Source organism: Panulirus ornatus, chromosome 9 (genome assembly GCF_036320965.1).
Source record: "Panulirus ornatus isolate Po-2019 chromosome 9, ASM3632096v1, whole genome shotgun sequence".
NCBI classification, from domain to species: Eukaryota; Metazoa; Arthropoda; class Malacostraca; order Decapoda; family Palinuridae; genus Panulirus; species Panulirus ornatus.
This window is the reverse complement of record NC_092232.1, coordinates 4578815-4596191: the sequence shown is the minus strand read 5'-3', so window position 1 is coordinate 4596191 and position 17377 is coordinate 4578815. Positions and strand designations below refer to the sequence as shown.

The 17377-nt window shown below is 50.4% G+C and overlaps 1 protein-coding gene across 5 annotated transcripts in view; it reads left to right on the top strand.

The window, feature by feature from the left end:
• Positions 1-17377, top strand: part of sff (sugar-free frosting) — a 337418-nt gene that overhangs the window by 240754 nt on the left and 79287 nt on the right. For all 5 annotated transcript variants that reach the window (XM_071664557.1, XM_071664558.1, XM_071664562.1 and 2 more), the window contains one exon: positions 3999-4084. In XM_071664557.1, coding sequence (XP_071520658.1) covers positions 3999-4084 — 86 coding nt within the window. The remainder of the gene's footprint in view (positions 1-3998; positions 4085-17377) is intronic.

The following is a 17377-nucleotide window of genomic DNA, read 5'->3' as shown; positions in this document are numbered from 1 at the left end:
AACTCTCACACTTCGTACAGCCCCACGACCAAAACAATTTACATCTGCCGCTCTATTATCAGGCACATTCAACAGTCCTTCAAAATACTCACTCCATCTCCTCCTCACTTCATCACTACCTGTTATCACTTCCCCCCTTACCCTCCTTCACCGATGTTTCCATTCGCTCTCTTGTTTTTCTTACCATATTAATCTCTTTCCAAAACATGTTATTCTCCCTAGATTTTTTTTTATACTTGCTCACACCAATATATATATATATATATATATATATATATATATATATATATATATATATATATATATATATATATATATAATAAACACATATCCCATACGTGTGCTGTTCTAGCTCGGGGTTCGAACCCCACTGATCCAGATCCCAGCTGACGGACCGCCTGACTCAGTGGTCCGGGAGGAGCAGACCACCTGGTCCCGACCACCACCACCACCGCCACATATTCACAGATACCTGCTCCCTCCCCCGGCACCACCACCTCCACCACCTCCACCACCACCTGGGCCAGACAGACTGGCGTCACAGGTGGGGCGCCCCGGCGACGACGCGGTTGGGGGGAGAGAGGAGGGGATAAGGTTGGGGAGGGATGGAGGGGCAGTTAGGAGGGGAGTAGGAAGGGTGAGGGGTAGTAATGGTGCCCCGCCAATGAGCGTGGCTTTCGATAGTGACGTCACTGTGTCCCGGTAGAGGGAGGGAGGGGGATTGAGAGTCGGTCGGGTCCTCCTGTTGGAGGAGGAGGAGGAGGAGGCGGCGGCGGAGGGATGTTGTTGGTAGGGTAGTGGCGGTGGCCAGCGGTGGCAGACCTGTCACCTCCCGAACGCTATTTGTGAGACTAATTGTGGACCTCTCCTCCCATGGCAGCCATCTCGCCGTCTCCCTCTTCAGGTGCTCGTGGTCCCCTGATCGTAGACGCCTTAAGGGGCAACCCCTGACGTGTGGGGGAGGGACCTGAATGAACGAGTGACGCCCTTGCCTTCGACATTGCTGATTAATATGTATTCGTCCTTATCTGATTCAGAACTTTAATATCTGGCGAGGTCTTGTGTCATATGGTAATGAGCTCATTAGCGAAGCCGTCTCGTATTCATTAATCTAAGGTCATTACGGGTATATATGGAAAGGTCGTTTCTTATACACGTAATGAGCTGGTGGTGTGATGTGGTTGGTAGTTATCTGGGGGCTTGGAGACACCCGTCGGCAACCGCGAACTGGGAGACATGGGTAAGAGACACTGACTTGGAGACTTCAACAAGGAGGAGACACGGCCAGGAGACATCAGCAAGGAAGACTCACTAGGAGACATCGGTAGGGATGACCCGTCACTGGGAGACGTCACCAAGAAGACACCGACCAGGAGACATCGACCAGGAGACATCCATCACGAGACCTAACCAAGGAGGTGTCGACCAGGAGACATGCACAAGGAGACATCGACCAGGAAGGTGTTGGTGGGGGGTGGGGCAGGTGGGAGGCTGCAGGAGGCCAGGATCGTCTCCAGCATGCTAGTGTGTGTGTGTGTGTGTGTGTGTGTGTGTGTGTGTGTGTGTGTGTGTGTGTGTGTGTGTGTGTGTGTGTGTGTGATTCATTATTTAGCATGGGAGGAGAGCCAGCCAAGCCGGGCCGCCCGGGCCTCTCTCTCTCTCTCTCTCTCTCTCTCTCTCTCTCTCTCTCTCTCTCTCTCTCCTCTCTCTCTCTCGCTTCCTTCAGCACGTCTCCCGGAGCAAGACATGTTTGCGTTGCCCAATCTTCTTCTTCTTCTTCTTCTTCTTCTTCTTCTTCTTCTTCTTCTTCTTCTTCTTCTTCTCCTCCTCCTCCTCCTCCTCCTCTTTTTCTTCTAATTCTTACTTCTTCTTCTTCTTCTTCTTCTTCTTCTTCTTCTTCTTCTTCTTCTTCTTCTTTTTCTTCTCCTCCTCCTCCTCCTCCTCCTCCTCCTCCTCCCTCCCAACAAACATGTCTACCATTCCTTCATTCTTGGGCTGAACGACTTGCCGGGTATGTACATACCTCGGCTCAATACGTCCGGATTTCTTTCTTCTTTCTTTCTTTCGTTTCCTTCATATTAAGTCTTTCAAAGCACTCTGTAAGGTCAGAGGTTAATTACCCACAGCCGTAACACGTTATGTTTTTCGTGCCTCCTGTTCCTTACGTTCGTAATGCTCTATATCGAAAACACGGAGTTCCACCATTGCCAGCCGTTGCCATCTGGTCCCACATACATACAGTGCAGGAATATTGAGTTCATATCTCATCAGAATTTCTAACAAGACACACATTTTGTTTGGTCATTACTTAGCCATACTTCATCCACTTGTACTGAAATTTGGCACTGGTGTATATATATATATATATATATATATATATATATATATATATATATATATATATATATATATATATCTTTTCTTTTCTTTGTTTCTACACGCCTCATTTTTTGTATGACATATTGATGATGTGATCATTTTTGGCTAGGTTCTCTTGGGGGTCAAACTTAAAGATATTTTTGTTGTGTGTGTGTCATTATTTATGGCCTTGTTTCAGGTGGGGTTTCATGAATTTTTGGCTCATAGATATATTTCTATATGCACACTAACTCTATGTCAGATTTGTGAGGTGATGATTTTGGGCACTTGTTCAAGGGCCAAATTTAATTTATTTTTTCAGTGGAGTTTTGGTCAGTGTTTGCCTATGTATCAGCCAATACTTATAAAATTTGATACATAGATGTATTTCTATATGTGCCACACCATTTATATATCAAATTTATAAAATAATGTTTTTTTACTATTATTTAGGGTCATATTTGATTTTTTTAATGTTTTTTTTTTACCATATTTCAGCTACTGAATTGATCATATTTCAGCCAGTATTCATGAAAGTTGGCAGTTAAGAGTCTGTTCATATACCTGAAATTATAATCTTGATGACGAATTTCTCACTTGATCATTTTCTAGGGGCATTTTAGAGGTCAAAGGTTGCCAGTTACTCCCATGTGTTTAATGTCTATCCACTTTCTTTCCCCAAGTGTTCGTTCAGCTCAGTACAAATATACATGTAAACAACAGATATACATGTAAACAACAGAAGATATCCATGTACACAAGCCTCATTACAATGGTTAGATAGAAAATTAGGAAATGGGTCGTTTGTAGTGTTTTGGAGGGGGCCAAGCAACCATCTTTAAGTGGATGACCCAATTGCTTCGTGAAATGTGAACTACTGTTGCTGATGCTTGGGGCACAGAGATCCCTCCCTCCTCCTCCTCCTCCTCCTCCTCCTCCTCCTCCTCCTCCTCCTCCTCCTCCTCCTCCTCCCCCGCCACATCTGTAATGACCACACGTTCAGTCACTGTGTTGTGCACCCACCCTCAGTTGAGCAGTGCTGCTGGAAGGGGTCGTGTGACAAAGCTGTTCAAGGTTGATATTGGAGGGAGGGAGATGCCCCCACTGTATTGGCCCCGCTGCTGTCCGCCTTTAACTCTCTCTCTCTCTCTCTCTCTCTCTCTCTCTCTCTCTCTCTCTCTCTCTCTCTCTCTCTCTCTCTCTCTCTCTCTCTCTCTCACGCCTCCCTTCCTCCTTCCCATTTCTCCCTATTCCTCCATTTGACCATCAGACCAAACCACACCTCCACACACCCCACACCCCAACCCCCTTCTCCCCTCCCTCCCTCCATGCCCTGCCCCCTGTACCACTTCCTGATTTCCCCCTCCCTCCCCTTACCCAAACCCCTTCCTTCCTCCTCCTCCTGCGGCGGCAGGAGGAAGGAGAGAGCGTCACACACACACACACACACACACACACACACACACACACACACACACACACACACCCATCCTCGCTGACGTCATGCACCCCATTCTTTAACTCGCCTCGTCAAAGGGATCAGAGAGGAGCTCCGCCCTCGCCCTCTGACATTCTCCCGGTGGAGCTGTGCTCATGCTCCCTCACTCACGCCCCTCTCTCTCTCTCTCTCCCTCCTGCAGGTTGAGAGGGAAATCGCTATCATGAAACTGATCGAGCACCCGCACGTCTTGGGCCTTTACGATGTCTACGAAAATAAGAAATACCTGTAAGTACGTACGTATGTATGTATGTATGCTAGAACACTATACATATGTATACAAGATGATAGTACGTAAGTACCCCTCGTATGTATGTATGTATGTATGCTAGAACACTATACATATGTATACAAGATGATAGTACGTAAGTACCCCTCGTATGTATGTATGTATGTATGCTAGAACACTATACATATGTATACAAGATGATAGTACGTAAGTACCCCTCGTATGTATGTATGTATGTATGCTAGAACACTATACATATGTATACAAGATGATAGTACGTAAGTACCCCTCGTATGTATGTATGTATGTATGCTAGAACACTATGCATATGTATACAAAATGATAGTACGTAAGTACCCCTCGTATGTATGTATGTATGTATGTATGTATGCTAGAACACTATACATATGTATACAAGATGATAGTACGTAAGTACCCCTCGTAAGTATGTATGTATGTATGCTAGAACACTATGCATATGTATACGAGATGATCGTATGTAAGTACCCCTTGTATGTATGTATGTAATTATGTTAGAACGCTATACATATGTATACGAGAAGATAGTATGTGAGTACCCCTCGTATGTATACGAGAAGATAGTATGTAAATAGCCCTCGTAAGTACGTATGTATTTATGCTAGAACATTATACATGTGTATACGGGAAGATAGTGCGTAAGTACCCCTCGTAAGTATATCTGTATGGAAGAACATAGTACATAAGTACACAAATATACACTATTTATGTATATTAGAACGCGATATTTATATGTACAAGAAGATAGAGCATATGCACACATGAATACAATACGTTTGTGTACATGAACATAGTAGCTATGTACTCATGAAACAGCAGGTGTGTACACATGAACACATTAACATAGTAAGTATGTACACATGAACACTAGGTATTCACACATGTACACTATGTATGTGCACATAAACACAGTAAGTATGTGCACATGAACATAGCATGTATGTACACAAAAGCACAGTGCATATGTACACAAGGATATAGTACATATGTACACAAGTACACAGTACTAGTGTCCTGGAAGACGTACTAGTAACAGTCTTCAGTGATGACCCCGCAGGTCACTACACACATTGTGACCACTGTGGCCAGCAGCTGGCGTAGTGATGATGGTATTGACCAGGTGTATGTGATTGATCACAGCCCAGGGTATTGACCAGGTGTATGTGATTGATCACAGCCCAGGGTATTGACCAGGTGTATGTGATTGATCACAGCCCAGGGTATTGACCAGGTGTATGTGACTGATCACCGCCCAGGGTATTGACCAGGTGTATGTGATTGATCACAGCCCAGGGTATTGACCAGGTGTATGTGATTGATCACAGCCCAGGGTATTGACCAGGTGTATGTGATTGATCACAGCCCAGGGTATTGACCAGGTGTATGTGACTGATCACCGCCCAGGGTATTGACCAGGTGTATGTGATTGATCACAGCCCAGGGTATTGACCAGATGTATGTGACTGATCACCGCCCAGGGTATTGACCAGGTGTATGTGATTGATCACAGCCTAGGGTATTGACCAGGTGTATGTGATGGATCACCGCCCAGGTGGTGTTAATCGCTCGTCCCTCATGCTTCGAGGTCCTGATGATGATTATTATAATCACATGTGATCGTATGCCGGTGATCGGATTGATATCTTCATACAGGCGATTTAATCTGACTCTGTTACCCACTCATTTGTCTGTGGCTAGAGATGATGACGTGAACGTATGGGTAGTTAGGTCCAGCTACGTCAGTAGTGATTAATCCGCTCCGATCACGTCATTATTGATCACTCAGGTCCGACGACATCAATACTGATTAGTCAGGTCCGACCCCGTCATCACTGACCAGTCAGGTCAGTGGAGGCTGTGAGGCGAGGGGGTAGGGTGGGGTGGGGTGGGTGGATGTCCCCCCCCCTCCTCTCCCAAGGCAAGTCATTACCCGAGCGTGCGTCTCTCTCTCTCTCTCTCTCTCTCTCTCTCTCGTCTGGACAGATGACGACACGACGGTGCCATACCACACTTGCCTCCTCCCATCCATGTCCTCCTGGTAGGCTTCGTGTGTGCTCTCCCCCCCTCACTCTCCCTGTCTGTTAGTCTCCCCTGTAGCCTCCCCCGGAGCTTACAAAGCAAAGCAGAGAAAGAGTAGATACAGATATTTGAAGTGAGTTGAATGAAGAGTTTAAGGGAAGAGGTGGATGTAAGAGTGAAGATTTAGATGTCAAAAGACAGGGTTTTTTTTTTTTTAACTTTCTCCAAAAATTTGTAAATACTTTCCCTTCTCTTGTCTTTTCCCGCTTCATAATCCTTTCTCTCTGTTAACCAAGGTCCAGCCTTGATGTGGACTTGTGTCCGTGACTGGAGCCTATTGAAAAATATAAGAAAAAATAAGGAAGGAAAGTTGCTGAATTAGAGTGAGGAAGTGAAAGGAAGATGGACACACTCTATTGAAGAACAGATGAATTGTGGGAGGAGGTGAGTCAGCAGTTGTTACACATGCGTCGGGTGTGGAGGAGGGAGGGAAGAGGATACATGTGCAGGTGTCTGTAGCGAGTAAGGCGGGGGTAAAAAGGGGTAGTAACGAGGCATAGTCATTACCCAACCCTGGACCTATGCAGCCGAAACATTGGACGTAGAATGAGGCACAGACGGCAAGCATCCAGGCTGTGGAAATGAGCTGTGTGAGAGGAGCATTTAGTGCATGACGAGATGGACTGGAGAAAGAAATTGATGTGGTGTGTGTGTGTGTGGTGTGGTACGGCAGGGACTGCAGTGAGAAGGAATTGTGGAGTGGTAGAGGGGGGGAGGTGACACGTTATAACTTGAGGTGGTTTTGGGCATGTGGGGAAGAATGCAAGACTGGGAGTTTACGAGGAAGAGTGTGTGATATGAGCGACTGAAAAAGGGGGTTGGTGCGAGAGGAAGCCCACCTGTGACACGGGGGAGAGTGAAAGAGTTCTGGAGGGAGAGATGAGGGTGGAAGAATGCGTGGTATGGTGTATGTAGGTAGGCATGTAAGGACAGGGAGGTAAGTGGAGACTCTTCTGCCCTTTTTACCCTCTGATAGGAGTTGCCGGAGGGCACGGCCGTTTGAGATATAGATAGATAGATAGATAAATAGAGAGAGAGAGAGAGAGAGAGAGAGAGAGAGAGAGAGAGAGAGAGAGAGAGAGAGAGAGAGAGAGAGACCCTGGTGTTGAGGTGCACTTTGGTGACTTCGTTGTTGTGTTTTTTTTTGGTAGTGATAGTGTGAGGCATCTGTGGTGTGAGGCATCTGTGGTGTGAGGCATCTGTGGTGTGAGGCATCTGTGGTGTGAGGCATCTGAACTGTGGCATTGTAAGTCTGGTGAGGCGGACTTGGTTTGGTCATGAGATGTGACCCTGTGCTGTGACCTGTTTATGACCCTGTGCTATGACCTGGTGATGCCTAGGTGACGTCGCTACTCCACCTGGTGGTGAGGTCACTGTTTTTGGTGAGGCGGTGACGAGGTGAGGACACGTGGGACCTCTCGGGTCATCCTATGACTCGGTCTAATGATGGTCTATGGCTTCGTGTGACCTGGTTTCCTCCCGTGCTGTAGCTGGTCGGGTTTATTGCTGGGTGACCCGGTTTATTGACCCGGGACTATGGGTGGCGTTTTATGGCCTGGCGAGCAGGTTTGTTGGCTTGGGTTTACTGAGTTGCGACACACACACACACACACACACACACACACACACACACACACACACACACACACACACGTCTCATTACCAGCGCCCAGAGAGACGGTCGTGTGTCAACATAACTGTTACAGGAACCGGAGCACGAACACCTCCTCGTACCTTGATGTGTGGGTGTGTGTCAGCAGCGTTCGTGTACGGGACCGGGGTATTAGTGATGAGTGATTTGAATGCGAACGTAAGTAACGTGGCGGTGGAGGGTATGGTATGGGGGCGCATGGGGTATTTCCTCAGTCCGTCCCTGGCGCATCCTCGCCAAGGAGGGAAACGGCAGTCGAGAGGAGAGAGAGAGAGGGAGAGAGAGAGAGAGAGAGAGAGAGAGAGAGAGAGAGAGAGAGAGAGAGAGAGAGAGAGAGAGAGAGAGAGATGCCTGGAATGAGCGGGACATATGCACGCCACGGGAGGGTGTGTGTGGGAGGTGCTGGGATGGGAGGGTCAGGGTGGTGGTGGGTGGGTGAGGGGTTGGGAAGGGGAGGGAAGACCATAGTGATGATCATCATCATCATCATCAACGTGACGGGTCATTAACCTCCACTGTCTCTTACCTGCATTTCGTCCAGGATCATTTTGGAAGTCGATTGAAAATATTTTTCTTTTTACTCACTATCTTATCTTCCTCCTCCTCCTCCTCTTCCTTATCCTTCTCCTTCCTCTTCTTTGTTTTTCTTCTCCTCCTCCTCCTCCTGCCTCCCAACGCACTACCCCAAGACAAGGCTTCTTGCGCCGGTGGACAGATCAATATTTCCTCTCATCTCGAAATGAAGTATAGAAATGGCGAAGGGCGTCGTGTGGACGGCCTCCTGCTGGAGTAGACGAAGGTAAAAGCCCCCATGACGTGGGAGGATACTGATTGAAGGGGGTGGGTGGGTGGTGGTCGTCGTTCCCCCCATTGAAGGGATAGGTGGGTGGGTGGTTATCCCCCACCCCCGCGTCAGGAGCTGCCTGGGGGTGCAGACGTGTGTCCCCGTCAGGAGGAAGGAATCCCGGTCAGCCGCAGGATGGACCAGGAGGTTATCCTTGGCAGGTTCAATCAGCGAGCGTCTCTCACTCCGCTCGCGGGAGGGGCTTGGTGCAAGGCTCTGCCATCACGCTGGTTCGTGGGTGAGGAGGTGGTCTGGGGACGTCCCGCGGAGGAGGAGGGTTCGAACTCTCTTCCCTGGTGTCACCAGCCGAATACCCGAGCAGCTGCAAAACCTCAGGGGACACTCGGCTGGATATGCTCACCACTGCTGAACCTGTTGGGATAAGTGGTCAAGGTAGTAGTAGCAGTAGCCGCTGGTGGTGGCACCCAGCACCACGTCAGTGGCAGGCGGTAGTGGTGGCACCCAGCACCTCGTCAGTGGCAGGCGGCAGTGGTGGCACCCAGCACCACATCAGTGTCAGACTCTAATGATGGCACCCAGCGCCACATGACCGAGCCTGTAACAAGACTGGTGTCTGAAGTGCCGCGCGATATAAGACTCCACCCTCTCCCCCACCACACACACACACACACACACACACACACACACACACACACACACACACCCTCAAGAACCCGGAGCTAAATATACCCGAGTCGTCCACCTTGTGGCCAGAGATGTCTGAGGACGAGGAGCCTCGAGACCCACCGTGCCTGCTATTCATGTCCGGAGGCTGTGAATAACTCTCAAGTCCCGTGCATGACTGCTGGAGACGGGGGACCTCCCGCGGCTCATTCAGGCTACACAGATGCGCGTAACCTCGTCTTAGAGCGAAGACCCAGTCAAATCATCCACCCACAGTCACCCAAGTGTTCCCCTTAAGTCACCCAAGTCCCCCCCGTAAGTCACCCGAGTCCCCCCCCCCGTAAGTCACCCAGGTCACCCTCGTCTACCTACGGGTGACCCTGGGAAGGGGCCAGCTTCCCGCTGGTGGGTGCACAGGGAGCCACTGGACTGCTCAGGACATCCCTCTAACCCGGAGGAGGATTTGCCGTCGCCTGCATAATAATGGAGTTTGGTCTCATTACCGCGGGAGTTCAGGGGGTCCGACCCGATACCTGGGGCGTTCTATTTATAGCGTGACACCCCACCCTCACCCTCACCCCATCCAGTGTTGGGGATCCCCGCACGCGCGAGGTGGTCGTGGGGTGGGTGGATGGTTGGTGGCAGCGCACCTCCCTGGGAGGCAGGTAGCGTGGGCCGACGCTAATTGTACGATGGATGACCGTCCTGGGCTGGACGACCTCGTTAATTGTAACCATCAACGACTGTCCACAGTGTATGAGAGGTCCTCGTTAACCGTATTATGAACGACTGTCCACAGTGTTTGAGAGGGACTCGTTAACCGTACCAACTGGAGGACCTGCTAGCCACAGCTGACGGTACCAAAGGGTAGATAGATAGGTAGATAGCTAGATAGACAGATATACAGATAGATAGATAGATTGACTGATGGATTGATTGATTGACTGATGGATTGATGGATTGACTGTTTGACTGACAAACTGATTGATTGACTGGTGAGAGGACAACTGTGTCATATGAGAGGCATGTGCCTCCGTTAGCGATGATGGGCATGCTGGATATGGGTGACGTCACGGTGCACAGCATGTCCATACATCAGCGTTTCCACATACGGTAAGATATGGGTGATGTCAGGATTGTGTCTTCTCCTCAGTGGAATAGACAGCTCTTCCTCCATCTCTTCATTAACCAGAGTGGAGTCAGAAGCCTCCCGTCTCATGTATTCCTCCTGGCACCACCTCTCCTCACCCTGTACACCACGATGTTGCTGGCAGTCTATGCTACACGTATTATGTTGGCTGCTGTCCTCGTGAGATGTGTGCATGTGCGTCCCCCATCCCAAAAGACTTGGAGGCGAGGCACGCGTATGGCTGCTGTTGCTTCTGATGCTGCTGCTGCTGCTGCTTCCCACAGTTTGTGTGTGTTGACTGACCACTCGAGAACTAACCGTTATGATGATGACTCCTCTTTCTCTCGAACGCCTGAGGTTCTGGAAGTTTTTCGTCTTCCTTTCATCATTCCTTGTTCCTGTAACATTTTTTTGCTTTTAAGATCAGGTCTGCAGACACTGGCGGAGCCCCTTTTTCTTTATCATTGGAGGCTTCCATCACAGACAAAAGTCCACGTCAATGCCAGGCCTTGATTGATATATAGAGAGGATTATGAAAGGGAAAGGAAAGAGACAAGGGAATGTGTATACGAATTTTGAAGGAAATGAAAAACCTGTGTTTTAAAATGTGCCAGGTCATATCCATTGGGATAGACATGAGAAGGTAGAGAGTTCCAACGCTTCGAGGTGTAGGGTAAGAAATAGTTATCAAAACGGCCCACCCTTTAATTGCCGACGGCCCCATGGTAATCATGTGACGCAGCAGCTTGCCGAGTACTGGCATGGTCTAGCTAGTGGTGGGGGGCAACACAAGCAACCACCTCTTGGGAGCAAAGACCAAAGTAATATCTACAGAAGAGGGAAAGTGAACCAACACTGCGGCATAGGGCAAGGGGGTCAAGTTTGAAATCTATCCTGGGACATTTTGTATGCCGAACCGCTTTCGACTCAACTCTTTCAAGTAAGGATGCAGAGCTAGGACCACCTCAGATGTGAGAGCAGTCTCCATATAGGAAGAGGTCAAGCCTTTGTATCAACGGAGCAAATGTTTAGATAAAAAAGAAATTTCGACATCTAAACCGAACTCCCAGTTTCTGAAAGGCAGACTTAGCGATTTCTGTAACGTGGGGTTTGCAAGATAGAGTAGGAGAGCAGTGGACGACACAGAGGAAAAGTGTGGTCGTTGGGGGACAGACCTTGAGCCACATAACATCAAAGTCTGCGAGCCTCAAGGTCCTCTGCTCTCTTCTCCTCCCCTCTTCTTCCTCCCGAGATGGCCTTTGACCAGGGAGGGAAATATTTTCCCCGTGCTATGTCGGTGACTGTAAAGAACACACACACACACACACACACACACACACACACACACACAGCGCGCTCACCCCAACACCTCTGTAGTGTCTCCAAGAGGGCTCGTCCACTCCCACACGGGCAGACTTGTGTCACCCGTGGTGGGGGCTACACACACGCGCGCCAGGCCCGTGCTAGTCATGGCACCCTGAGAACATACGGCCGACCTGTGCTGGGAATGGCACCCCGAGAGCGGGACGTCATTGACACGAGCCCGTGCCAGACTGGGACCTGGCGAACCTACACACACACACACACACACACACACACACACACACACACACGTCTCATTAAGCATTTCCCTCGCGCCTCCTTTAGCACCATCTCAACACCTACCGTCTCCCTAACGCCTAGCACCTAAGCCGCTCACTAGCACCAACCTAGCACCCCCTAGCATCTTCCCAGCACCATCCTAGCACCTCCCCCTCTCAGCAGCACCTGCCTAGCACCCAGCATCGATTATACTCAGACCAGCGAGTAACGACGGAAGAATAAAAACTCGCTCACTCGCCAAAATCTCGTCCATTACGCCACCAAAAAAAAAAAAATATTGGCGTTAGCGCGAAAACTGGCGACCGTTAAGGACCGTTTTACGCCGGGGGGAGGAGGGGGGGGGGATGAGGAGACCCCCAGCTGAACATCCTGGCTCCGGCTGGGGACTTTCGTGCCAGGAATTAATTGTATTAAGGTGAAGAAAAGGAATTATTTTTCCTAACCGTGCGTGAGGTTCCTCATCCTCCTCTACCACCACCGCCTCCTCGTCCTCCTCCTCCTCCTCCTCCTCCTCCTCCTCCTCCTCCTCCTCCTCCTCCTCCTCCTCCTCATCCTCTACCACCACCGCGTCCTCGTCCTCCTCTTCCTCTTCCTCCTCCTCATCCTCTACCACCACCGCCTCCTCGTCCTCCTCCTCCTCTACCACCACCGCCTCCTCGTCCTCCTCTTCCTCTTCCTCTTCCACCTCCTCGTCCTCCTCCTCCTCTTCTTCCTCTACCACCACTGCCTCCTGCGGCGGTGGCTGACGGAGGCAAGGCGCATTGAAAGGCCCAGATCTCTCTCCCTCCCTCCTGTCAGACACGTACCCCTCGCGAAGCCCCGAGTATATCCCCCGTCACCCAGGTCTCGAGACCTGGGGCTGTGGGCCTCACACCGCATCACCTCACACACACACACACACACACACACACACACACACACACACACACACACACACACACACCTGCTCCACCGCCACCTTCAGGAGCTCCGGCGGGAGTCGAGGCACTTCCTCTTCGACAGAAGTGACCGAGGGGGATGGGGTTCAGAAGGCTTGGGGGCGTTGTCGAGTGGGCGTCTGTAAAGGGCAGAGAGAGAGAGAGAGAGAGAGAGAGAGAGAGAGAGAGAGAGAGAGAGAGAGAGAGAGAGATGTATGGTGCTACCAGTACTACACAGGCATGAGAACTCATGACCCATCAGCCAAACATCAGCAACAGCAGCAGTAGTCCACCTTGTGGGGTGTATGTGGACAGCTGCTGGTCAGAGTTTCAGCTCGACGAATAATAACGAAGAAGCGCCAGAACTATAACAGAAAATGGAAGATAGAACGAAGAAAATAGAACAAGAAAAAAAGAAATATATATATATATATATATATATATATATATATATATATATATATATATATATATATATATATATATAATATATATATATATATATATATATATATATATATATATATATATATATATATATATATATATATATATATATATATATATATTGGCTCAGATGCCAGAAAACATTTTAAATCTTTTACAAACCAGACTTCATCTTCACCACCACACACACGTTTATTTGACAAGCAGAGAGAGAGAGAGAGAGAGAGAGAGAGAGAGAGAGAGAGAGAGAGAGAGAGTATGGGGTGAGAGGCTCTCTCTGGGGGTTGGGAGGGTGGTGAGGTGTGCTTGTCCATGACCTCTCCATGCACCTCCCCAGAGTCAACACTTAGCCACAACCACGGCTTTGTGTTGTCACTGGCCGGCCGCTTGTGTTGCCTGTAGAGTGTTGTAGGATTCACTGATGGTGTGTGTTGTGTTGTCGGTGGCTGGCTGTTTGTGTTGCCTGTAGTCTTTTGGTACTCGCTGATGGTGTGTTTTGTGTTGCCAGTAGGTATTTGTGTTGCGTCTTGTGTTGTGGTTGTAGGGTATTTTGTGTTGCGTGATCACTCTTAAGCGTGTTACATCTACTCTATTGAGACTGCTATATTGTATAGAGCTTATTTGTATTACTTTATGACCTCCTGTGTTGCGTCTTAAGTCTCAAGTTGCATCATGATCTCTCTTTGTTGTGTTACCAGTTGTCGTATACCCTGGCCGTTGTGTTTCGTGCTGGATGTTGCTGATTGTGTTGTGGATGATCAGTTTGCTTTGAGTGTTTCCCCTGCTGTGGCTGAACTGTTGCATTATGACCGTCATCTTCAGCTCTGAGTGTTGCAGTGTATGACGTAAGTCACTTTGTGTTGCGGGTAGTGCACTGCACTGCATCCTGACTGTTGCCCTGAGGCCTCAGTCATGTGTTCCACTCTGTCATTTGCATTGTGGCCTGATGTGTTGATGTATTGCGGTTGGAGTATTGTGTTGTTAGTGTTGTAGCCGTCTTGCTTTCTGGCTGTGGGCTGTCACAGTGTGTTGCTCAGGAGTTGATGACCTCACTTATGTGCTATTACTTGTGTTGTAGCTTCAGTGTTGCATCCTAGTTGCTGCAGTCCTTGGTTGTTGTATAATGCTGTCCTTGTGTTGCTTGGCTATTGTATCCTGCTTTCCTTGTGTTGTTTGTCCATAGTATCCTGCCTTCCCTGTGTTGCTTGTCTGATGTATCCTGCTTTCCCTGTGTTGCTTGTCTGTTGTGTCCTGCTTGCCTTATGTTGCTTGTCTGCTTTTCTTGTGTTGTTTAGCTAATATTTGACGGTGTTCTTACGTTGTCTAGTTGTGTTTGTTGTGTTGCATCGTATCTGGATGTCTGCTCTGCGGTGTAGGGAACACTTGCTTTGTATTCTTAGTGTTGCGTTACGTCGGGACTGTCTACCGATGTGACTTGTGTTGCGTTGGGACTCATTGCTTGCCTTGTAATTGTTGCGTTGCGTCAATGCTGGGGGGAGTGTGGAAGTGGGGTGGAGAGGGGAGAGGGACGGTTAGAGGAGTAGTGCCCCTCCCTTAGCTGGGGGAGAGATGGACAAATCCGCTTAACCCCCCCTCCCCCCGCTCCCCCAGCCTTGTGTTGCATCCCCCACCTTAGCTCGCCACACCACCTCAACCCCACTCCACCCCCAGGCCAGGTGCCTGGCGGAGCTTCCCCACGAACACCCGATCCCTCCTCCCCTCACCTCAATCTTTACCGCGGAGAGAGAGAGAGAGAGAGAGAGAGAGAGAGAGAGAGAGAGAGAGTGCGCGCGTTATAACGCACCCTTCACACCTCCAGCGAGGACAAAGACGTTCCTTGAAGCACTTCTGAGAGAGAGAGAGAGAGAGAGAGAGAGAGAGAGAGAGAGAGAGAGAGAGAGAGAGAGAGAGAGAGGCAGGGGGGGGAGGTGGTCGTCACTGCTCTACCATCAACGTTGTCCTGGACGGCTAAGACACCATGAGAAGGGGGAAAGGAGGTTTGTTGTTGTTCGATGCCATCGTCAGCTGACTGTCTAGCTCCGGTGTGTGTGTGTGTGTGTGTGTGTGTCGTCGGCTGACAACACCGGCAGCAGGTGCTGACGACCGCCAGGCCCGTCCCTCCGTAATTGCCTGGACGAGGGCGTGACAGCAGCCTCCCTCCCTCCCTCCTGTGACAGATTTGCCTCACCCAGGCACGACAACCCGTGACACACTCTGCCAATGACTGAAGAAACAAGCACACACACACACACACACACGAGGACCTATTCCTGTAGGAGGAGAGCAGGGTGTATATATTGGTGCTGCACGAAGCCCATGGGAGGGTCACCCACCCATCACCATAGTTCATGGTCTGTGTGTGTATATGTGTGTGTGAAAGGGCAGAGTCCACAGCAGAGGTCCCCCTCCTTCTCCTCCTCCTCCTCCTCCTCCTCCTCCTCCTCCTCCTCCTCCTCCTCCTCCGCCCCCAACGAAGAAGTATCACACACAGAAGGCAGTAGTCACGCCACATGGCCAGCCTGCATTAGACCGATCAGGTCGATGGTCTCTCTCTCTCTCCCCCCCCCCCCCCCCCACACACACACACACACAGCAGCGAGCTGCTTGTGAGGAGGTCAACACAGTGTGTGGCTAGCATCACCCACCACCACTGTGGAAGGAGGGAAGGAGGAGGAGGAGGGAGATACATACATGTGTGTAGGGGGGGGGGGAGGGAGGTCATCAGGATCTCTTTGTTTCCAGCCTCTCTCTCTCTCTCTCTCTCTCTCTCTCTCTCTCTCTCTCTCTCTCTCTCTCTCTCTCTCTCTCTCTCTCTCGTTCCGTCGAGCTCAGGGTAGTGGGTCGTCTGTGGTGAGGGTGATGATACGTAGCCTCTGCTACGGTCGTCGAGGAGGAGGAGGAGGAGGGCGGAAGTGGCACAGAGAGGCAGCAGCGTGAGTTAGGTCTGGGTTCGTAAGAATCTCGGCGCCGCCAGGCTGCAGTCGGATGAGGGGGTCTGGCGGTGGTGTGGGGGAGGCGAGTGTGCTTGTTCCTGACGCAGTCACTGCTGCTGGCACGAGGCCACAACATGAGCAAGGGCCCGGACGTCCCCCTCCTCCTCCGTCCTCTCCTCCTCGGCCACGCCCCAGGGCCAGGCCAGGAGATGAAGGAGGGAGGGATGTTGTGGAGGGGCACCTGGTCATCCCTCTGTAAGGCTCTGGGAGAAGACAGAGGAGGGCGTTGTGGAGGGCACCTGGTTATCCCCTGTGATGCTCGGGGAGAGATAGAGGAAGGAGGGACGGTCTGGAGGACACTTTGTCGCCCCTCAGGGCCCCACAGATTGATGGAGGCGGAAGGAACGCTGCGGAGGGCACCCGGTCACGCGTCAAGGCCCGGGGGACGCTGAAGGAGGACGAAGAGGATATCGTGGATGTCCCCTAGCCATGCTCCAAGACCAGGGGAGGAGGCGAGGATCGTATGGCTTCCCCGTGCACGTCCCAAGACGCAGGAGTAAGATGTAGGGGGTTCAGCAGGAACCCCCCAGGTCGGGCAGGTCCTCATCCAGCCGCGCCCTTGAAACCAGGGACACAGTGGGAGGAGGTGAGGGTGTGTGTCATGTACAGCGTTGTGGAGATGGTCGGAACCCGCCTCTCTGCTGCACCCAGGGAGGAGGTGGTGTTGGAGAAGGGTCGTGTGGCCCTCATAGCCACGCGATGGGTCACAGGGAGGTGACTTGGGGAGGGGAAGGCGTTAGGACTCCTCAGCCACGCCCCTGGAGGATTGAGGATTTTCATGAAGAGGCCACATCCTGAGACCATGCCCTGAGGCCATACCATGGGACCATGCCCTGGTGGCCATACCCCCATCTCCTCTGTAGCACATCTCAGGACCTCCCTCTTGACCTGTGCTCTGGTCACCCCATTTTCTGTTCGTCATCACTTGACCGGAATTGCTTGATGCTTCTCAGTTGTACCAGAAAAG